Raw genomic sequence first — 22,974 nt, 5'->3', positions numbered from 1 at the left:
GAGTAAACAGTTCTTCCTCAGCCTCTGGCGCAACAGATTTCTCAACTCGAGTGTTTTCTGAGCCCCCGAGAAACTGGGCAGATCTGTGTGCACACTCAGTCCTACACCCTTGTATTATTTTTCTAAACAAAGCAGGACAATGGCAATGTAAACATTGTTTGAACAAAAGCATTTGGCTAATGGAGATAAAACCAAGAGGAAAATAACAATTTTAATTTCTTTTTGGCTTTCGTGTTTTGACATTTGCCAGCATACTTTAATCTTTTAAGAATTAAAAAAATTACACGGTTTGCAGACTGCTGTTTGTTTCTGCTTGTTAAATTTAGTGTGAAATTGCCTCAGAAATCCCCCCCCCCCATGTCAGCTTGGTCTTGTTTTCCTCTTTCGGGTTGGGGTCGGGGGGGGGGGGGAGGTGAGGGGCCAGTGGCCTGCAAAGCGTGTGGGCGAGCATGGAAACTGGTAGAAGCAAAAGCTTTCACCTCCGTTCTCACAGCTTGTGCGCGTCCATTGTCTTGTGGTGCCTGGCAGGCCGCCGCGTCCATTTTCCAGATGAGAAAACGGAGGTTCAGGGACATGCCTGAACAGTGGGAGGGCAGGGGGGGGAGGAGAGGCAGCCATCTTTCCACTCTGTCGGGCTGTCATTTCTAACCCCCCACAAACAGTACCGAGAGGTCGCGTTTTACATTCTGTCAGAGCATCTGGAGGTTTGGTTGGGGCGCGGAGAGGAGCTCAGAGACGTTGGGGGGGGGGAGCGTGGGAGCAGGTGGGGCCGGACTCGGGGCCTGTGGAGTCATTCATTCCCGCGGCAGATGTGTGCCAGGCGCTGTGCCAGGCCCTGTGAGGCGGGCGGCAGTGTGGAGACAGTCGGGGCCTCTGTCCCCCCGAGAGCTGCAGTCCAGAGGTCGTGGGAGGAAGGAGGGAGAGCGGAGGGAGAGCCGGAAGCCCAGGCAGGCAGCAGGTGGCGGATCCTCCAGCAGAAGGGGAGGGAATAGGGGGTGATTTGGATTCGGTTTTATCCTGAAACCGGGGAGGAGGTAGTCGCCCCGGAGGTGCGGGCCACGGTGCCACAGGTCTGGGAAGTGGCCTCCCCCGCGAGGATGTCTGAGCCACTCACTGGTGTCATGAGAAGGCATGCTGCTCACGGCACCCACGGGCAGGCTTCTTGCCGCGTCCTCTGGACTCTTCTCTGTCCCGGTTCGTTAGCATCACTCCCTGGCCTCTCCCCTCGCCTGCGCCGGATGGTTCTCCGGGGTCTCCGGCCCCCTTCCTGGCACTTCTTGGACTTGGCGTGGTGACTGCTAGCCTCCGTCCCTGTTCTCCCCCGGTCGTCTCACCGCTCCCCCCAGAGGAACGTGTGGACCCTGGTGCCCCTCCCCAGCCCTCCCTGCCCGCTGCCACTTGGCCTTTTTCGCCCTTCGCGCCCGCTTTGCCGTCACCTCCAGCTACGTTTGTTTGAAGGAAAACTACGGATTCGTCCTCTTTCCTTCTCCTGAAACCTGCACACTCTTCCCACCTCTGTGTTCTGTGAAGGGCGCCTCTGTCCTCCTGGCTACCGCCATTCCACCTGTCGCACCCCGCGCTGACCTTCGGCTGTCGGGGGTTCGTTCTGCTCTGCGTTTATGTCCGAGGCCTCCCGCCTTTCTGCTCCCCTGCTGCCCCTGCATTCGGGCCTCAGTTCTTCTCATCGCCCCTCGTGTGGGTTCTGAGTGGCCTTCCTGTCTTCCTCGTCCTCCCTCCTCCCCACCCTGGCCCTCTCACCCTGTGCTGCTTGGTCAGGATTCCAGAAATACTGTTGGGACAGCGTCATTGCCCTGCTCCCAAACAAAACAAAAACCAGGCTCTGTAGCTTTGCTCCAGCAGTATTTCCTAAAATAATTTTGAGTGGTACGCAGTCGAATGTTGAATTGCAGTAGTTCTTTATCTTAAAAATGCCCTGGTACTTTGGCAGTTGAAAAAGTTCAACGCTGAGTTACCACATGAGCTGGCGAGTCCACTCTTCGGTGCAGACCCAGGAGAGCTGAAGGCGTAGTCCGTGCAGACACTCGTACGCAAATGTTCACAGCGGCACTAGTCACCGGCCAAAATAAGGGGGAAACAACCCAGCTGTCCTCCAACGAAGTCGGTAGATAGAGGTAGTATCTCCATACAGTGGAAAATTCCTCAGCCCTAAAAAGGAACGAAGTCCTGATTTATACTGCACCGTGGATCAGTGTTTAAGATGTGTTAGGTAAAAGAAAGGAGACACGAAAGGCCAGAGGTTGGGTGATTCTGTTCATATGATACGTCTGGGAAAGGCAAATCCAGCAAGACGGAACGTGGACGGGCGGGAGTGGGGAGCGGGAAGGGGCTCGGGTGGGGACTAACAGATGCACGGCCCCTTCTTGGGATGACCCTAGCACAGGCACTGTGGATATACTAAACGGGAAGTGTGATTTGTGCACTGAAAAATGGTGAATTTTATGCTCTATGAATTCTGTCTCAAAAACAAAACAAACAGGGGCGCCTGGGGGGCTCCATCGGTGAAGCATCCGACTTCGGCTCAGGTCATGATCTCACGGTTCGTGGGTTCGAGCCCCGCGTCGGGCTCTGTGCTGACAGCCTGGAGCCCGCTTCGGATTCTGTGTCTCCCCCTCTCTCTGCCCCTCCCCTGCTCACGCTCTGTCTCTCTCTGTCTCAAAAATAAATAAAAACATTAAAAAAATTAAAAAAAACAAACAAACAGGCCCCCCACTTCCCAAATGTCACAGCAGTGATGCCTGATTTCGTGTATGTGGTTACTTGGAGTGGGTATTTGAATTTAAAAGGAAATGGATTTAAAGAAACGTAGTAAGCGAACAATAGTACCACTTAGAGGAACAACTAAATGAGGCCGTTCCTAAGGCAGTACCTGGCGTGTAGCAAGCGCTCTGTGTCAGCCACTAGCATTATCATTTTTGGGAGGAAATGGCAAAATCTTGCAAGTGAGTAACCACGCAAGTCCAGATTTCGTAGTGTGCTGAGTGGGGCCCCGGCAGCACAGCCTCTCCCCGCCGGCCCCCTGGAGACCCCACTCCCACACCCCTCGCTGTCTCTGCGCTCTGCCTGAACGAACACTTGCCCGTGCCCCTCGTTCTTCAACAGCATTGCCTCAGATGCACTTGGCACCCACAGCCTGTCCTGATCTTCCTGTGAGCTGCCCCGGGGCCCGCAGCTTGTAATCTGCTCTGTCGTCCCCCAGCCCAGACCGGAAGCCACGTCTTATGCCTCCCTAAACCCTCGTGCCTGTTGGAGCTGTTCTTTTCACACTGAGCGAGTGAAGAGTAATTGTTGAACCTGGTATCGACTAAACCATTAATACGTCTGCTCTGTAATGATACAACGATGTCATTAAAGGACAGCAAAAGCGTTCTCAAAATCTGTGGAGAGCTTTTGCACACCCTGTAAATGAGCAGTTCTACCCTTAGGAACGTACTTGGAAACACCCTGCCCCTGTGTCCTGGGAGCCGTGCCTGCACAGACCGGAATTATTCACGATGGCAAAAGTTTGGAAATAGTTTAAGTGTCCATTGGCAGGAGAGTGTGTATAAAGGGTTACATGCGAACATAAGGCAGGCGGGCCACAGCTAGCCTTATGGCGCGACGTGGATTCGCCTCAGGAACATAGATGGTATGAAATGACAGAAGCGACTCGTGGAAGACCACACATTATTTGGTTTTACGGCCCTGGTGGTAAAATAATTTTCTGCTTTAAACAGCGAGGGACGGGGCTCCGGGGTGGCTCTGTCGGTTAAGCATCTGACTTTGGCTCAGGTCACGATCTCGCATTCGTGGGGGCCAGCTCTGCATCGGGCTCTGTGCTGACAGCTCAGAGCCTGGAGCCTGCTTCAGATTCTGTGTGTCCGTCTCTCTCTCTGCCCCTCCCCTCTTCTCTCTCTCTCAAATAAACATAAAAAAAAAGAATCAAGGTACTGAAGAATCCAGAACCAGAACCGGAGCTGTTTGCCTGGGGCAGAGGAAGTAGGGAGGGGAAGGACCCCCTGGGGTGGGCACTGTGGTCGTGCCCTAGGCCTTGAGAGCCGTGGGGGATCACAGGGGTCCCTTTTGTTTGTGCCTCACATGTGGTTTGCACTTAATTCTTTTATGTGCATCCAATAACACATCATAAAAACTTAAGCAAACAGAGGAACAGCAAGAAGACGTTAGGGCCAGCTCCCGTCTTTTCTGGGGCAGAGACTCTGACATTTAAGAGTCAGAGGGAACATTTCCTCCTGACATATCCAGTCGGTATTGCAGAGTAAATAAAGCACGGGGACCGTCTCCAGCAGAAGAGGAAGGAGGGAAATAATATTTTTATTCTGTACCAAAAAAGAAGGTTTACCTTTCAACATGGAGACCCAGTTTTTTTCTGAGTGGAATTTCAGATGACCACAGCTATTTGAAAGGAATAATACAAGGGGGCGCCTGGGTGGCTCAGTAGGTTAAGCGTCTGACTTCGGCTCAGGTCATGATCTCACGGTTTGTGAGTTCGAGCCCCACCTTGGGCTCTCTGCCGTCAGCACGGAGTCCTTTTAGGGTTCTCTGTCTTCCTCTCTCTCTGCCCCTCCCCTGCTAGTGCTCTCTCTCTCTCAAGTAGAGAAACATTAAAAAAAAAAAAAAGAAGAAGAAGAAGAAAGAAAGGAATAATGCAGACTTCTTGATGTAACTGAACTAGCGGAAGATCTGGTTATAGCCAAAGAGACATCATTTCTTAAGGATGTGAGTTCTGAAGAACACATTTAAAAAAATCGTTTTGGAGTCTGTGGTATTTCAGACTTCTGTCCTGATTGATTTCATTGTATTGCCAGTCTGTAGAACCTTACACACTTGAAGGGGAAGCTTTCTTTGAAGCACATCTTTAAAACCTTTTTCCTTTGTGGGCTATGCTGGTAGGAGCTGGGAATGCCAGGGTCTGATCCTGGTACAGCATTAAATTGCTCTGGGCCTTGGGGCGCCTGGGTGGCTCAGTCGGTTAAGCGTCCGACTTCAGCTCAGGTCACCATCTCGCGGTCCGTGAGTTCGAGCCCCGCGTCGGGCTCTGGGCTGACGGCTCGGAGCCTGGAGCCTGCTTCCGATTCTGTGTCTCCCTCTCTCTCTGGCCCTCCCCCGTTCATGCTCTGTCTCTCTCTGTCTCAAAAATAAATAAACGTTAAAATAAATAAATAAATAAATTGCTCTGGGCCTTGGTGTCTGCACGTAGGTGAGTCCTCAGGCCCTTCCGGCTCTAGAATCTTTGCCCCTGCTCACATGGCTTGGTGAGCTGGCTGGGGACGGGACCTCTATCCGGTGGCCAGCTGAACAGGGGTAGGAAAAGAGTTTCTCCCCCACCATTTTCTGGCCTCTCAAACACAGAGGCAAGAGGCGCCTTTCCGGGCTGCAGCGTCAGCAGGGACAAATTCATTGTTCTCGTGACTTTGAGCCCTGGATGGGACTGAAGCCAGAAGGAATACATACGAAGTACAGAATAGGACCAGAGGCCAGGGGTCTGGGATCAAATCCTGGTCCTAACCCCTGCTGGCAGTGCGGCCTGGGCTGGTTCCTGAACCTCTCTGTGCCTTAGCTTCCTCCTCTGTAAAAGGAGGGTAATAATAATAGCTCCCGCTAGGACTGTTAACGGAGATTTAATAAGGAAACGCGTGTGTTCTCAGAACATGCCTGGCATATAGTTGGGGCTCAATTAGTATTTGCTAGTTTCTATTAAAGAGCGTCTTCTCTTTCTCCTGCTGTTCTAAGGCTATTCTATCACAGTTACTAGTAACAAAGAATTAGCACACGGAGACCTTTCTTGGAAATGCCAGCCACAGAGAAAAGCCGGAGCCGGTGACCCTGTTTACCAGGTTGCTGTGTGGTCAGGAAATGGGCGCTTGTGGACCAACAGACTGGTAGACGATATCCACCCAGCACGGTTTTCACAGAGAAGCTCCCGTGGGCTTTTGTCTCCTGCTTTGGAAGTTCTTTTTGAGTCGCCCTCGGGGACGTGCCGAGTAACATCCTTACCGACGTCCTCCCCTTGGTGGTGCCGGGAAGAGGACGCAGATATTTGGACACCTGTTATTTGCCAGTGTCTCTCCAGGCACCTCGGTAAGAAATTCCCGTGTTGGCCCTCACATGCGGCCTGACGCTGGCCGGCTTTGCTCCCGAGCCTAGGCTGTCGGGGGCATCGAGTGGTCTCTGCTCTGCGACTCGGATGCCGTCCCGTGGGGTCCGGGCCCTGGCGACTCTCTCCACTCCTGTGGTGGCGCTCGTGAAGCCGGGGGCCTGGCAGTCCTGTCCTCGGGCAGTTCATCCCTGGGCAGTCAGTACGGCAGCCGCTTAACTCCTGTGATGGCGAGCTGAGCGGAAAGGGAGACGGCGTTAACGCTGCTGGTCTCTAGATAGACGGGACTGTGAGAACTTTAAACACGGTCTTACTTGTCACCCCTGTGTTCGCTCAGCGCTCACTGCGCGCCGGGCTCTGCTCTTGGCCCAGAGGAGACTGCGGTGAACACAGGCAGGACCTGCTCTCACAGAGGTCAGGGGCGGGAGGGTGGGGGGTGGAGGGGGCACAGGGGAGAAACAGGTTCACAAGCGAGAAGACACCGTGCAGAGTGGGGCTTTGCTGAGCATCCAAGGTGGTGACGTGGCAGGGTGACTGGTGGGTCTGAGGAGGCGATACTTAAACTGGGATAAAAATGACCAGAAAGGCCGTCCAAGTGACAGTCGTGGGAAGAACGGCAGGCAGACAAGGCAACAGGTGGGTAGAGGGGCTGGGGCCTGTTTGTGGCACATGGGCTTCTCTGAAGTGACAGTGAGCAGACTGTCCCAGTAATAGGACAGTGATTGGAGAAGAGGGTCCAGCACATGGTGACACAGAAAGAGTTAACCTTCGAGTCCTGTCCTTCTTCAGGGTAGCCCCGGGCCCTGATTTCGGAGAATCTGGCCTATCCTTTCTTTCCGATTGCCCGTTTGCCGAGGTGAGCCTGTCCTCTGGTCTCTGGGGCCCTGGCTTGACCACCCCCCTCCGGCCGGCTGCCTGGGGTGGGGGATAGGGACCCAGGCCCAGCCTTGAGGGTCAGTGGACATCAGCCATCACTCCCTGACAGTCCGCGGAAGCAACTCCCCAGCTGCCCACGGAAATTGGCCTCATTCCTTCACAGCCTCTGCGAGGGGAGTCCCGACTCCTGGAACTGCTGCTTTAAGGGCAGAGAGAGGTGAGCAAACCAGTTGTTCTCCTCCTGGCTTTGGGTTTGCTCTTATAAGTGTGGAAATAGGTGTTCCTTTCCTGCAGGGTTCCTCTTGGCAAGCATCTCGAGCTCCGTTTGAGAAAAGCGTTAGCTCTCTGCTGTGCCCGGAACCAGGTCTGTGGGGTCCTGGCCCAGGGGGCCCATAGTTCACCCTCACGCCACTCCCACTCTCTCGCTGGCTCCTCAGGAGACGGCGACAGCCCGGGACTTAGTGCCATCACAGCGGCCAGCCAGGGCTAAATTAAGCACAAAATCATGGGAATTCTAAATTTTCCCATGCAGCTCTGCATTTTTTTCAGATGTCTCAAGCTGGAAAATTGTACTGATCAAAGTCTAATCCATAGCTGGGCCTGCCCCATGGGGGTGGGATGGGTGTGTGGAGCCATCAGATGCCCCCATGCCGTGGTTCCCAGTCTCTGGGTGGCATTGCAGCCAGTTATTTGTGGGTATTTCTAGTAGCACAGTCACAGTGTGTTAGAGATAGAGACGCTCTGGCCCAGGGGTCAGACACAAGCTGCCTTCCTGGGAGGAGGGAAGGGTTCTGAGGGCTATTCATGCCTCCAAAGGCCCAAAGGAAGCCCTACCGTTTTGCCCACCATTGAGCCCCATAGGCCGACAGAAGCCTCTGCCACTAGGCTCGTAGCCAGAGTTCTCACCTCACAGTCAGTGACCTGTGGCTGAGCTGGTCAGGGCTCCCGTGACAACCACGGAGGTGGCAGGGAATCGAGCCATTTGTCAAAAAGAGGGTCTTGGGAATTGAAGGGTTTAGGGAGAGCATCCGGTCTACCCCATCATTTAAAAATTTTTTTAAATATTTATTTATTTTTCAGAGAGAGAGAGAGAGAGCGAGCAGGGGAGGGGCAGAGAGAGAGGGAGACACAGAATCGGAAGCAGGCTCCAGGCTCTGAGCTGTCAGCACAGAGTCTGACGCAGGGCTCAAACTCATGAGCCATGAGATCATGACCTGGGCTGAAGTTGGATGCTTAACCAACTTCATTTCAGAAGCGAGGCTCCTGGTCACTGGCTTGCCTGGTGCCTCAGAGGGGTCACAACTCTGGACTTAAGATTCTCAGTTTCCTGTCTCCTGATTCTGTGCATTGACAGCACCACAGTGTTTACTTTTTGGCATGATTCTTTTTAAAAAAATACTTGTTTTTGAGAGAGAGAGAGAGAGAGAGAAAGCATGAGCAGGGGAGGAACACAGAGAGAGGGAGACACAGAATCGGAAGCAGGCTCCAGGCTCCGAGCTGTCAGCACACCGCCTGATGCAGGACTCGAACCCACGAACCGTGAGATCATGAAGTCAGACGCCCAACCGATTGAGCTGCCCAGGCGCCCCTTGGTGTGATTTTTTAAGAATGCTGTCAATGATTGGTCATTTGCAAAACGACTTTGAAGAGTAGAAGAGAGGTGGGGAGCATTAAAGAGTTCTTTTTTCTTTTAAAATGGCGTATTTATGCCTTGCCTTGGTCCAGTTGTCAAGATTTTGATCCTTGACCCTCCTGGTGAGAGAGCCACAGCTCAACATACCCCGTCTCCTAAATCGGGGAGTGAAACTAAGTGGCTGTGTCCGATGGCCAGAGTGTAGCCAGAATGGCCAGAGCAGCTCTGACCCTGGCTCACGTGATCTTTAAAAATGACCGCATTTCAACACCCATATAATCTGCACCCACAGGCTGCTCTTCTCAGAGACTAAGTGGTCGGGGCACGCTGGCAAAGAAAAAGAGAATTCCTCATGGGTGTTTTCAGTACTTCAGAAAACTTTAGAACAGGTAAAGTCATAGAAGGCTATCTGACTTGCTTCAGTGACTGTCAGATCCTGGCAGAGGCCGCCCAGGATGTTTTCCGGTGGAGGACTGGCTGCCTGGTGGGAGGAGGGGCACTGCCCAGCATTGGGGCGGGAGTCCTTCATTTCCACCTGGTGGTAGGTTAGCTGACACCCCAGTGGGGCTCTTCTTCCTCTAGAAGTGAGAGCGGAGAGGTGCGTGGGCAGTTTAACCTGACCTGCTTTATCATCTAGAAGTCAAGTCTAAAATGTTTGTTTTTGGGGCACCTGGGTGATTCGGTCGGGTAAGTGTCTGACTCCTGGTTTTGGCTCAGGTCACGATCTCACGGTTGGTGAGTTCGAACCTCGCGTCAGGCTCTGCACTGGCATTGTGGAGCCTGCTTGGGATTCTCTCTCTCCCACTCCTCTGCCCCGCCCCTGCTGTATTCTCTCTGTCTCTGTCTCTGTCTCTCTCTCTCTCAGAATAAATAAACATAAAAAAATTTTTTTTCATGTTTATAATAATCCTCCTTTTTGGATGGTGATATAAAATTTGATTTCTCCACTTAGTGAAGAGAACACTTCTTTTTTGGCTGAATCTCACCGTTTTTCTGGTGAACGTAAAGGGTGTTTCTCCCCCCACCCCCTTTTCCTTTCTCCCCTGTGCATGAGCAGTAGTCATTAGGCTCTGAGTTATTGCTAGCTTGGCTGATGCAGGGTCATAATAGTCCTTTCTCTTTAGGCTGAAATGATTACTGTGGAAAAGAATGTGGCACTGTCCATATTGTCCTAACTGGACCGTTGTCTTCTGGAAAGCCGGCTCAGTTTGGTCATGTGAGCCGTAGTCTCAGCCACCCCCTGACTGAGCCTCCTTGTGATGGTCGTGGTACCCTTTTCCCCAGTAGGAAGGTGGAGATGTTTCCTCACTCGTGGATTGCACGCAGAGGAGAATTAAAGCCAACTAGTCAAGGCTTGCAATGTGTTTCACAAACTTTTGGTGTCTATGAGTGTCATGAGGTGACACCAGGGCACTCACTCCAGGATACTCAGAAATCACCCCAGAAGCTTGGTCAGGGTGTCGCCTCCCCTCGGCGCTGCCCCCAGTTATTGTGTGTCTGGAGTTTTTTGACCAGTCTCCGCAGGGGCTTCTGGAAGACGGCCGATGGCGGGCCACACCGGTGTGCCACGGCAGGAACGGTGGCCATACCCCCTTCCCACAGCTCTCCCCGTCCTCTGCCTCGAGAAGAACAAAGTGCACGTGAAGTCACAGGAGGCTGCCACACACAGATAGTTTGAGCCCTCATCTGAGATGATGGTTTTCGGATCAGTTCACTCAGCCGTGTCTGTCGATCGAGACTGGGTCATCACAATTGGCGTTGGTTGACCTGCGGCTGTTAGGTTTTGGGGAGCAGGGAGAGACCCTTGGGGCTATTCCCTCATAGCTGGTTTTGCCTTCTGATGATGATCCCTGGTCCCTGTGAAGCCACTGCCAGATCTCCTTAGGGATGTGGCGGGGACCTCGGTGGGCAGGGCGTGTGTCTTCTCAGAGCCGGCCAGCCACGCCCGCCTCCGTGACGCAGCAACGCAAAAGCGGCCCAGGGACCTCCGGGCTCTGACCGCGGACCCACCCGGGCTGCTCTGGGTAGCTGCTTTGGGTAGCGGAGAGAGCCTCTTCTTTCTTTCAGCGACTGGGAACGCTAGGTTTGGAAGGAATTTCCCCACCCAGTTGCACAAGCCCTTGGAGCACATTTTTATGGAATTCTTCTTGCCTCCAGGGGCACCGCTCTGGCCTCGGAATGTTTGTTTGTTTATTTAGTCTTGTTCTTTGGCTATTCCAGTCTCCGGTGCCTCTTGGATTCTGGTTGTGTTTTCAAGAAAAGAACGCCACGGTTTGTCTTGCCCAGCTTGTCCCCAGCGAGTGTGACCGTCGGGCTCTCTTACTTTGCCGTCACTCTGGAAGAGACCTTGACTGGTGGCTGCCTGCGTTTTGAGGACCTCAGTCCGCCTGAGGTCGTGGGTCAGGTGTGCCTGGGGAGAGTCTGGTTGGTGTCCCCTCACGTCTACTTGAAGCCCCGTGGGGGAGTCGGGGTGGGGGGCACTCACTGTGCGTCTGGTGTTTGCCCGTTGCCGGCTTTCCTGCTCTCAGGGCGCTCCTCGTGCTAGGCTCGCTGTTACAGGTGACGGCACACGTTGCTGTAGGTTACAAGTGACCACGTGGGCACCTGTGTGGAGGAGAGATGGCTTCAAGCACAGGTGGACCCAGAGGCTCCACCCGTGTTGTCTTGCTGCCCTCCCTCCCTTTGCTCTTTGCTTTCTTCACTGTCCCTTTAGGTTTAGGGAACCCCTGGCCCTGTGGTGGCTTCCGGCAGCTCAGCCACCTTCTGGTTTCCTAGCACTTTAGAGCCACCCAGAAGGGTCTCCGGACGGCCCGGTCTGGATGGCCCACCTGCCGTGATGCAGCCACTGTGGTTGGGGGCCTGTGGCGCTCTGACCGGCAGAGCCTGGGCTGGACCTGCTCCTGGCCGCTTCCCCCTTGGAAGACCCAGGATCTTTCTAAGACAAGAGGAAGTGGATGTTGCATAAGCAGAAACAGTAGATTCCATTTCCAGGACAGAAATGAAAGAGATCTTTGGCTTAAAGAATCTTCTCCGATACTGGGGCCTAACTGTAGAAAAATGAGTGTCCCCTTCTATACTGGATAGACTGTTGGCTTTTGATGGGGGGGGGTTCTCCAGAACTCTCAAAGGCCTTTTGGAAGGCCTGACAGAAATGCGCATTGCCCACGATGAGACTGCCCCAGGGCAGCTGAAATGTTCAGTGTCTTTGCCGTTTGTTGGATTTGATCAACTCAGTGAGGTTTACCTCTTGTGCACCAGAAGCCTTGATTCTTAATAAAACAAATTAATACATTTTCAAAATAGGCTAGTCAGGGCTGGGGCCGGAGTGGGGAGGTGTGGTGGGAGCCCCGTGTGATCTCATCTAGGGTAACAAATGGACATCTTTTGGCTCCTGGTCAGCTGTTCTGTAGATGCAGAAAAATCTGTTTGCTTTTTTTTTTTTTTTTAAGTTTATTTATTTATTTTGATAGAGAGAACGAGCAGGGGAGAGGCAGAGAGAGAAGGGGAGAGAGAGAATCCCAAGCAGGCTCCCTGTTGTCAGCACAGAGCCCAATGTGGGGCTCGATCCCACAAACCGTGAGATCAGGATCTGACCCCAAATCGAGAGTTGGACGCTCAACCGACTGAAACACCCAGGCACCCTAAAAATTTGTTTACTTTGAATAGAAATCTCAACTTGGCTCCATTCAGAAAATATTGAAAGTCCTAACAGAGTTGTACAAACTTTACCATTTATTTTTTTTTTTTTTAATTTTTTTTTTCAACGTTTTTTATTTATTTTTGGGACAGAGAGAGACATAGCATGAACGGGGGAGGGGCAGAGAGAGAGGGAGACACAGAACCGGAAACAGGCTCCAGGCTCCGAGCCATCAGCCCAGAGCCTGACGCGGGGCTCGAACTCACGGACCGCGAGATCGTGACCTGGCTGAAGTCGGACGCTTAACCGACTGCGCCACCCAGGCGCCCCCAAACTTTACCATTTATAATGCAATAGTTTAAGTCGTGTCTGATAACAGAACTCAATTTCTGAAGCTCTTTCTGATTACTGATTTTTTTAAATGTTTATTTACATTTGAGAGAGAGAAAGACAGAGAGACAGAGAGAGGACAAGTGGGGGAGAGACAGACAAGGATACAGAATCCGAATCAGGCTCCAGGCTCTGAGCTGTCAGCACAGAGCCTGAGGCGGGGCTCAACCTAAGCCATGATGTCATGACTGAGCCACCCAGGTGCCCCATCTAATTACTGATATTCTGATGGCATTTGTCCCTTGAGTTGTTGGTATGTAATTTATGGAAATAAGCCCTCCCCCCTTTTTGCCATCTTGGTCTAAACCTTTAACAAAGTTTATTTTTCCTTCTTGTTTTGACAATCCCCATCGCCTCCTACCTCCTGCCTTCCCCATATCTGAGCTCAAGCTCCTTAATAAATGGGGGTATATGAACTGACCACGGCTTCCTAGGCTTGATTGAAGAGTCCCACGAGGTCACAGATTATCCTGTACTAGTTAGTTCGGGCTCAGCAAGCTGGAAACGGAAGAAAACTAGATCATGCGTACTGTTCAAAAAAGCAAGAACAAAACAAAACTTAGGTTCTGGAAACACTGCAGGGTATATATTTGAAGATGCACTGTGTTCGGGGCCGGTTTTGGGGAGGGAGTGCCTGGCAGATGTTTGCCTGGAGAGGAGATGTTTAGGTGTTGACTGTCCAGTCCTGAGGTTGAGGGGGAGAAGTTTTGGAATGGGGAGAGTGAGGTCTGAGGTCCACATGGACAAGTGCGATAGGGCCCCCCAGGTCCCCGTCCCCAGTTGGGGCCTCCTGGGACATCCAGGGCTGTGGTCCTGCAGCCCACTCGAGTGTCGCTGGCTTCTCTCAGGGCAGGAATTGGAAGGGTCGGTCTACAGAGTCTCTGGTGAGGCGTGCCACCCAGCTGGCCTTGAAGATGGTTTCTCGGAGGCGCCTCTGGTGTCCTTTCTCCTATCAGGAATTTTGTATCCCCAGGTCTCCTCATTCTCACCGCGTGCCCATCCTGAAAGCACCTCTTATCTACGGCTTGACAAAAAAGGCAGGCAGCCATTCAAATTATATGGGCTTTCTATATTTCTCTGACTGTAAGAAATGTTTTATTAGCTTTGCCCTTCTTAGAGCCTAAATATTTCAAAGAGACTGCTAACAGATGTCTTTGCAAGTTGAGCCTATTAGAGAAAACCCCTGCCTTGGTCTGCAGCCCCGGTTTCTCAGCTCCTTTGCCAGCCTCTGTCTGGCAGGGCAGGAACACTCCCCGCCCTTGATCGGAGGAAGTGCAGCCTTTTCTTTGCCACCAAAGGCCTAGGAGGCTTGGTGGGTGCCCTGGCCAGGCCTTCTGGCCTCTCCTTGGCCTCTCCCTAGGAGGACACTGGGTCCAAGGTGGCTGGACTAGAAGAAGGGAGCAGAGCCGGGGCGTCATCTCTTCCTCAGGAAATTGTTTTGTTTTGTTTCTCGTTATGTTTCCAACCATTTGAGGCCTTCTTACCAAGACCATTTGCTCTCATGCTTAATCAGAGCTGCTTCCTGACCTGGAGGAAGGTGGCCGAGGACCTCTTCAGCAGCGGATTCCCACGCCTCCTGCCTCCCTGACAGTGGGAAGGTCGTACCTGCCGCGCACCAGATGGAGTGACAAACGGAGGGGCCCGGTGGTCCCTGGCACGTCGCCGGGCCCCTGGGCATTAAGTCCAGCTGAATGTTACTACTGATTTTGACGAGTGTTTGTACTTTAAGCTGAGGGATGCTCATTAAAAATCAAAGTGTTCCTTTTTGCTTTTGACGCCTGCCCCATCCCTGGCAGCAGTGAATGTTGCTGTGAATGAAAAAGCCTAACTAAATCAAATGTGCAGGTCACCGTGAAAATTTTTATCCCTGGTCCTTTGACAGGCTTTAGAGGATTTATGAGAGCTGGCCAGATCAGTGGAGAGGCAGAATATGCCTACCGTCTGCTGAAGCCCCGTTCTGTGGCTTCAGATGGGGACAGAATTCTTGGCATATCTGAGGCTGGAGAGAAGGCCTTGTTAGCCATGGAAGATATATCGGCTGTCCCCAGGATAAAATTTTATGAGCTGTCCCTTATTTGTATGGTTACATGTGATAAGTGATCATTGTGTTTCCTGTGGTTCTTCCCTTCCCCTCGCCCCTACCACATCTCTTGTTTGTTTCTTTATTTTTTTGATGTGCCCATTGCCCATGTGAGGCTTTAGATGAGGAAGGTGAGGGCCATCCGTTGTTTCTCTGGCAGAAGCAGCACAACAGCTGCAGCAGCTCGTGGGGAGGATGGTGGGGAGGACGGGGAGGACGGGCCACGGCAGGAGGAGGTGGGTAGGGAGCAGGTCCCGGCCGCACCAGGCTGCTTTGGTGGAGGTGACCTTGGTTAGCTGACCCCATGACTTCAGGTCCTCGGGTTCCTCACCTACCTCACCTGGAGGCTTTTCGTGAGCATTCAGGGAGATAGAGCCTGGCCCAAGGCTGCCTGGGCTGCTTCACAGCCGGAAGAGCCTGAAATGAGCCCCGTAGGTGGTCATGGGGGGGGGGGGGTGGGCAGAGGGAGGGCACTTGGTTCGTGTCCAGGCTCCAGCCGTGCTGCTCTGTCTTTGGCAGTCCCTGGAGTCTACTGGACCCCAGTTTCCTCATTTTACCGAGGAGGAGTAATTTACATTATCGCTTCCTCCCACCCTCTCAGGTCTCCTCAGCTTTGAAGACACACTGGGAGTTCTTTCTCGCGGAAATTCCTTCTCCTGCCTGCCTTTGCAGCCCCCAGCAGCCAGCTGAGTTGGTCGTTCTGGCTTCGCGTCCTCAGATTCTCTGTGCTCACCTCCAACCCCTGCCAGACTGGCCTTCCTGAGGAGAGGGACACTGTTTTTAATCTGTTCTGTAGATTTATTCAACAGTATTTATATCCACGTCAGGCACAGTGTGGGAAGCTGGGTGGTTGTTGATGAAAAGACCACACTCACTGACCAAAGCCCATTGTCAGAGATGTGGGCCTCACTCTAGCCCAGTAGATGTTTCTTCTCTGGAGAGGGGGGACACGTGTGTCCGTGCCACAGGGCTGGGTGGACCCATTAATGTGTAACCTTGGGCCTCAGTTCTGTCCTCTGTGAAATGAGGGGATTCGGCTAGAATCAGGTTGTATTAGCTCAGGCCAGATGCTGGAGACTCTGAAAGTCCACTGGAGGGTCCTGACTGTGCTTTAGAAGAGTAGTTGGAAACCTTTATAAGAAATCAGGAGAAAAGCGGTGCTCATAGAAAATTCCCCGGAATTTAGAAGCACATTGGACCAAAGCCAAATGTTGAGTGATTTTTAAAGGCATAGACAGCACCTGACCGACTCAGCACAGTGTGTGACTCTTGATCTCAGGGTTGTGAGTTTGAGCCTCACATTGGGTATAGAGATTACTTAAAAAAAAGGCATAGACAGACATTTTGGGGGGGGGGGGTAACATATACCTGAAATAAGTCTTTTCTTGCTCCCATACATAGGTAATTTAAAATTTGTCAGGACCAACTTCCCCCAGCGTTATGACTGTTCTCTTCTTTCGCCAGTCAGTGAAAATACAACCCACAGAAGAGCCATGCCAGTGGAAATGTTTTGAAAATAGAACAACTGTTACAGTGTTTACTTCCTATCTTCCCAAGGCTTAAACTTGAGTTTAGATTGTATTCATTATTAACTTGTAGTATTGATCTTGTCGCAATTTTTTTTTTAAAGGTGGCTCTGTCTCCTCCTAGGGAGGCTGGAGTATGTCCACACCTCCCCCAACCCTCCTGACCGCCACCCCACCCCCCCGCCCCCAGACCTCAGTACCTGCCCTTTCCAGAAAAGACCAGAGCCCCCTAGTCTCTCCGAGGCGTGTGTGCTACAGTGAGCGTGTTTCTTTCTTCCTCCAGGTCATGGCTTCTGGCTTCTCGGACCTGAGGCTCCAGCGGAGGACATGACTCTCAGGGATCCTACTCCAGATCTGTTGCGGAGACTGAACCTTCGCAGGGCACGAACTCGCCCAGGACAGGAGAATCTCTCTCTCTGAAGGGCTCTACGATTGTCGCCAAGAAAAGTAACAATGGCGACTTCGTCTATCAGACGGCAAATGAAAAACATCGTGAACAATTACTCGGAAGCGGAAATAAAGGTCCGGGAAGCCACCTCCAATGACCCGTGGGGCCCGTCCAGCTCCCTGATGACAGAGATCGCGGACCTGACCTACAACGTGGTGGCCTTCTCTGAGATCATGAGCATGGTGTGGAAGCGGCTCAACGACCACGGCAAGAACTGGCGGCACGTGTACAAGGCGCTGACGCTGCTGGACTACCTCATCAAGACGGGCTCCGAGCGGGTGGCCCAGCAGTGCCGCGAGAACATCTTCGCCATCCAGACCCTGAAGGACTTCCAGTACGTGGACCGCGATGGCAAGGACCAGGGCATCAACGTGCGCGAGAAGTCGAAGCAGCTGGTGGCCCTGCTCAAGGACGAGGAGCGGCTGAAGGCCGAGAGGGCCCAGGCTCTCAAAACCAAAGAGCGCATGGCCCAGGTCGCCACCGGCATGGGGAGCAACCAGATCACCTTCGGCCGCGGCTCCAGCCAGCCCAACCTCTCCACCAGCTACTCGGAGCAGGAGTACGGCAAGGCCGGGGGCTCGCCCGCCTCCTACCATGGCTGTGAGTAGTGGAAGCGCCCCCCACCCCTTGCCAGCGCGCTGGGCCTCAGGTGGGGTGGGCGCCCTGGGGCTGAGCGAGAGCTTGTATCTGTCCTTCGTTCTCAGCTCCCTGCAGCCTGCGCAGCACCGCCGGTGGTCTGCACCGGGCCACGGCGACACGGGGGCTTGGTCCCTTGGCTGCTCTGCCTCCAGGGTCTCGAGACCCTCTGCTGCTCCATGGTGTGATTCGGTACATCTGGGCAGGGCCGGCCGGCCCTCGGGGAGACGGTCTGCCCCTTTCCCCCACAGGGAAGGGCCGGAGTGAAGCGACTGGCCTGCCCCACAGACGGTGGGAAGTTGACTGTGTTTGGTAGGTAGGAGGAAACGAACGTTCTTTCTCGATGATCATCTCGTTTCTTTAATCTCATTAAATGTTTGTCTAACCACTGGGCTGCGGGTCTCCCGACCGGCTCAGCGTGTTATTCTACCTCAGCGTCCCAGGGGAGAGAGATGGCATGTCTCTGTCTCCCTCAAAGAGGGAGGGAGAAGGCAGAGGCCTCTGCAGGTGCCAGTGTGAGCGAGGCCCCTCTTTGGACATGTGGGCGAGAGCTCTTGGTGATTTGCTTTTGCATGGCTGGGTCTGTGCTGGGTGGGGCTGCTGGGCCTTTGCCCAACATTCGGACGAGATTTCAGGGAACAGAAGTGGAGTTCAGGGCCTGACGGCAGCTGGTCTCTGTGAGCCACGTTGGTGTCCTGGGCATTCACTAACGGTGGCCCCGGGAACGGGCACCCTGCTGCTTTCCCCGATGCTGTGTCAAGACAGGTGGCCCTGGTGGCCTGTGGGGACGCAGAACTTGTGTCTTATGGCTGTAAAAACAAAAGTGCATGCCCCTACACAGCCTTTCGTTTTGGTGTCGGTAACACCGTGTCAGCATAACACCAGCCTTTTTTTTCTTACAAATTTTTTTTAATGTTTGTTTTTCAACGAGAGAGAGAAAGAGAGACAGAGAGAGAGACAGAGACAGAGACAGATCACCAGTGGGGGAGGGGCAGGGAGCGAGGCAGACCCAGAATCCGAAGCAGGCTCCAGGCTCCGAGCCGTCAGCACAGAGCCCGACGCGGGGCTCGAACCCACAAACCGTGAGATCATGACCTGAGCCGAAGTTGAACACTTAACCGACTGAGCCACCCAGCCCCCATTTTTTTTTTTTTTTTTTTTTTAAAGGAAATTGTAGCCTGACGAACGCCTGTCGGTCTTTGTGTGGTCATTGGTTCTGCTGGCCGACCACCTACTAACGGCACCCCCCTGCAGGTGTCAGTTTGACGTTGCCCTGCCACCAGCAGCATTTTGAGAAATGTGTCAAACGGGAGATTTGTGTACCAAAGCCAGACTTCCTGACTTCCCTAGGAATTCCAAATTATGACCGAGCTTGGAGAGGTTAGCATTTTTCTTGTCCCTGTTTCTAGTCGTGGCTGTTTCCCTCTCAGTTTGAGCTGCTCTGCCGAAGCATAGGTTGTGACCCTTGTGAGACCGCACGAGAAGGAAAGCGACCTGCGTCCCCAGAAGTCTCCGTCTGGGCCAGGTTCACCACCAAAGTGGTGACGATTGCCCTGTAAAGGGAGAGCTCGTTTGTTGCTCTCATGGAGCCGCCCCACCCCCCAAAAGTGCCCGCTGTGGGTTGAGCTGGTCCCAGGCTGCCTCGGCTTCCTGCCTGGGAAGTGGACGCGCCTCCCACTCCCTCTAACGGCGTGTCTCTCTCTGTGTGTGTGTGTGTGTGTCCCTGCCCGACAGCGCCCGAGGCCTCGCTGTGCCCCCAGCACCGCGCAGGGGCCCCGCTGGGTCAGAGCGAGGAGCTGCAGCCGCTGAGCCAGCGCCACCCCTTCCTGCCGCACCTGGGGCTGGCCTCCCGCCCAAATGGCGACTGGTCCCAGCCCTGCCTCACTTGTGACCGCGCAGCCCGAGGTGGGACGGCGGTTTGCTTTTCTCCTTCCTGGAAACGCTGGGCGGCTTGCTGGGGGTGTGCTTGTTGTGTGTCAGTACAGCCAACTCTCTCCCTGTCTCCTCCCCGGCCTCTCGGTCCACCCTCCCGCGGACCCAGGGCCCCCTTTTTCCTGTCTCCCTGAGAGCCCCCCTCGCACCACCACGTGTCACTCGCCAGAAGTCCTGTTGCGATTTGGGTGAGGCATGGGGTGACTGTCCGTGCTTTCCCGCTGTCCCCACGCCCCGAAAATTTGGATGGGGCCCCGCTGTCTGCCAGACCCAGGTGTGGTGGGGGCCAGACGCCCTTCGGCTTGTTGAGCCAGAAGGGTGCGGCTTAGATCTCACAATGGTGGGCAGACCCGAGGGCCTCGGTGGACGCTCGTTGGAAGCCATCAGCCTTGATGCAGTGATACGTGCCTTGATGAGGACAAAATGAGATTGTTTCTGCTTCTCAATTAACTGCTGCCCTTCCAGAAATCCCCATTACCGTGGTAAACAGAGAGTTAGCTGTACTGTCGATTCTAGGTCACAGTGTTTGAAGACACCTAATTCAATGGGTAACTAAAAGCGGGGCTTCTCTTTGGACTAATTAACAATGTGTCCCGGTCAGAGGCTGCAACTATTGCAGGTTAAACCGAAAGCAGATTTTTGCTGTCGCCTCCAAGAAAACGTTCTCAGTCTGATCAACCTTCGGCCCCAGCGCCCCGCCCCCGCCGCCCGCCCCCCACACACAGAGAAGAGAGCTATTCTCGCCCGTCCTTACTAGAAGGGGCACCGACGGAGAGCCCCTGTGTGACCTCCCCGATAAGGTGGCCAGCCTTTATTCAGCCCTGGAAACAGTTACTGTTCATTCATGCCTCATCAATATTACAGCTCGTTTGACTCGGGTATTTGTGTGGTCACTAGATTTAGCTCTGGGATAGTTTCCTCTGTGCTCCTGTCTTCCCCTAACAGCGTGTGCAGGATTTTGTGAGGAGCACCGGCTTTGCACTCTGCAGGATGAAAAGGTCGAAGTGTGTTTTGAAGGACCATCCAAAGGCCCTTGGGTTACACACCGTTTCTTCCAGCAGATCTTTGGCGGCCGTTCCTACAGGTTCCCAGTGTTCCCCCAGGACTCCGGGGTCCCCTTTTGTTCTTCCCGGATTTCATTCAGTAACCGGGAAGGTGTGTTTGGAGTCTTGCACCAGCTCTCCTGGTGGCAGGTTGGCTCTGCTGGGACGTGTGCATATTAAAATTAGGCCGCCCTGCTGCCCACCTCTCCCGCTGTGGTCCGGACCACACCCTGCGCCACCAGGCCAGTCTTGTCCCCTCTGGTTCCTTCCGCCTGGGCGCCTCCCCTGCACGCACACATCTGGCAGGTTGCTCGAGGTGCCTGGTCCATGTGGATTTCTCTTCTCCTGCAGCTCTGGTAGAAATTGGGGGTCAAAATGAGTAGGCAGCTTCTCGTGTCCCAGAAGAGTTTGGGGCAAACAAGTGTCACACGGTGCCACGTTCCGTCCTTCAACTGGTTAGTGTGTGCGTCCCTCTCTGTATCTCACACGCTGCCCATCTTCAGGCTGCTGGAGAGCAGGACCCCCGCCCACGACGACTTTCTGTCCGTTCTTAGCACCTAACGGTGTTCAGTGCGAGGTAAGTGCTTCACGTACGCACGTCGGTGGGTTTGCTTTGAACACGCCGGCTTGGAATCCGGCAGTGGAGGAGTCAGACGGACACCGGCCGTTCAGGAAGTGGTCTCCTGAAACGCAGGCCGTGATCCTGGAGGAGACGTGTGGGCGGGGCACACTTAGGACCCCAGACCCCGCAGAGGAGGCCCTGTGGGCACGGGTGCAGACTCAGTGTGGGGCAGGGGAGGCAGACGGCTGAGAAAGCCCCTTCGTGGGAGAGCACGCACTGCGGGGAGGCTTTCACTGCTGGGTGGCTGTTCTGACCCACAGTCATCATGCCGGTGTTTGAGGAGACCGTCCTTCCACGCGCCGTACCCGCCTGATCCTCTCGGTGCCTCCTTCCTGCCTTTTGCCTCCCGCATACGTCGGCAGGTCTGACCTTGGAAACCTCTCAAATTCTGTCCTTCCTCTCTAGTTCCATGACCTCAATTCAGTGTCTGCTTTGTCACTCACTGGTTTCCTTGCGGTTAGCCGCCCTCCCCCCCACTCTTGTCCACCTTCCATCTTGAGAAATGATACCCTGACCCCGGGTCTTGGGAGGGATCCTCTAGATTCCAGGGTCCAGGCCAGAGCCTTTGACACGGCAGACAACTCCCCTGGGGGTCCTTGGCTGCCCTCTGTCAGCCTAGGTGTGCGGATGTCCACCTGGAGGCAGCACTCCAGGTTGTCTCTGCGAAGCCTGCCCCAGCTGCCCTCTGGCTCCCACATTCCCTCCTTCGCTCAGCAAGTATCGAGTTCCTGTCATGTGCCCAAGCGCAAAGCAGAGACCTCCGCCCCTACTCAGGGGAGGAGAGACAATAAGACACCATACAGGATATTACGTGGTGAGTGCTTTGGAGAACGGCAGAGAAAAACCAAACAAGCATGAGCATGCCCAGCCGAGCCTGAGGAGTGGGGAGGGTGGTCTGCAAGTGTTAAGGAGGGTGTCGGGGTACGCCTGATTGGGAAAGTGATGTTGGAGCCAGGGTCAAAGGGGGATGAGGAGTGCTCGCGTGAAGGCTCAGAAGAGGCAGTGCAAATGCCCCCAGGTGGAGTGTGCTGGGGGGCGGGGAGGGGGTTGTTTGCAGACCCGAAGGGCCGGCCGCTGGGGCTAGAGCTGAGTGAGGCCGAGTGGTGGAGTGGCGGGCGAGGCCCGCCCCGAGGCTGGCGAAGGTGGAGGGCCCTTCTCAAACTGCCTCTGGCAGGGAGCAGTTCTTTCAATTCCGGATCAGTCTCAGACCCATACTTTTGTATCAGCATGTGGATGTTGTAGCTATCTCAGAGTGCCCTAAAGGTTTCTAGCCGCTTTCTCTCACCGCGCTTGCTCCTCTGGCTCTGTCGGGAAACCACGGTCCTTATCCAGGTGGGGGGTGACAGGCTGTGGAGGCCCGGGGATGTCTTACAGGAGAGCCAGCAGGCTTGCTGGAGGACTGGACGTGGCGGGGGAGGGGGGGGGCATGGGGAGAGGAGTTGAGGACTGCCGGCTGAGCAGCGCGGGGAGGGGGGGTGGGGGGATGCCGCTGCCATCATCCGGCCGCCGTGAGGGTGGCTGTGAGCCGCGCGGCTGCTAGCGGAGGTGGGGTTATGCCCTGGCCTTGGCGAAATGTCAACTAGACACGCAGGTGGAGGTGTGGGGAAGGTCTGAGAAGCCAAGGGCTTGGGGGAGAATTCTGGGCTGCCAATGGCTTCAGCTCTTTGGCCTCGCCTGGCATTCATGTTTCCTTCACAATTGTGGTCATCCCTGGTGCCCCGCTGCCCTCCCCGCCCAAGGCTGGGCCCTGGGCTGGCGCGCGTTGGCCGTGTATGTGATTTTGGCACGTAGCTGGTGCTCAGGACTGCCGTGTGCAGGGGAGGCTGTGGGGCCCAGGGGAGCCTTTCCAGGCTGAGAGGTTGGGGTTTGCCAGAGAGCACCCAGACAGGGCAGCTGGCTTGGGCGGAGCAGGGGTGAGCCACCTGCCTGTTGTTACCCTCCCTCACCCCCCCCCCCCCCGCCCCCGCTCTGTCCACCCTCCACCCTTCAGCAGGCAGGGGAGAAACTGCAGAAGTTCTTGGGGTGGTGGGAAACCACAT

At 54.3% G+C, this 22,974-nt stretch overlaps 1 protein-coding gene across 4 annotated transcripts in view; it reads left to right on the top strand.

The window, feature by feature from the left end:
• EPN2 (epsin 2) overlaps positions 1 to 22,974 on the top strand; it is an 87,730-nt gene that overhangs the window by 24,833 nt on the left and 39,923 nt on the right. For 3 of the 4 annotated variants that reach the window (XM_058705084.1, XM_058705082.1, XM_058705081.1), the window contains exons 2-3: positions 16,538 to 17,302; positions 19,073 to 19,243. In XM_058705084.1, coding sequence (XP_058561067.1) covers positions 16,708 to 17,302; positions 19,073 to 19,243 — 766 coding nt within the window. In that variant the 5' untranslated portion in view covers positions 16,538 to 16,707. The remainder of the gene's footprint in view (positions 1 to 16,537; positions 17,303 to 19,072; positions 19,244 to 22,974) is intronic. The other variant, XM_058705085.1, reaches the window with a different exon arrangement.

This window comes from Neofelis nebulosa, chromosome 16, assembly GCF_028018385.1.
Source record: "Neofelis nebulosa isolate mNeoNeb1 chromosome 16, mNeoNeb1.pri, whole genome shotgun sequence".
NCBI classification, from domain to species: domain Eukaryota; kingdom Metazoa; phylum Chordata; class Mammalia; order Carnivora; family Felidae; genus Neofelis; species Neofelis nebulosa.
The sequence above is the reverse complement of the archived record's forward strand: the minus strand, read 5'-3'. Positions and strand labels throughout refer to the sequence as shown.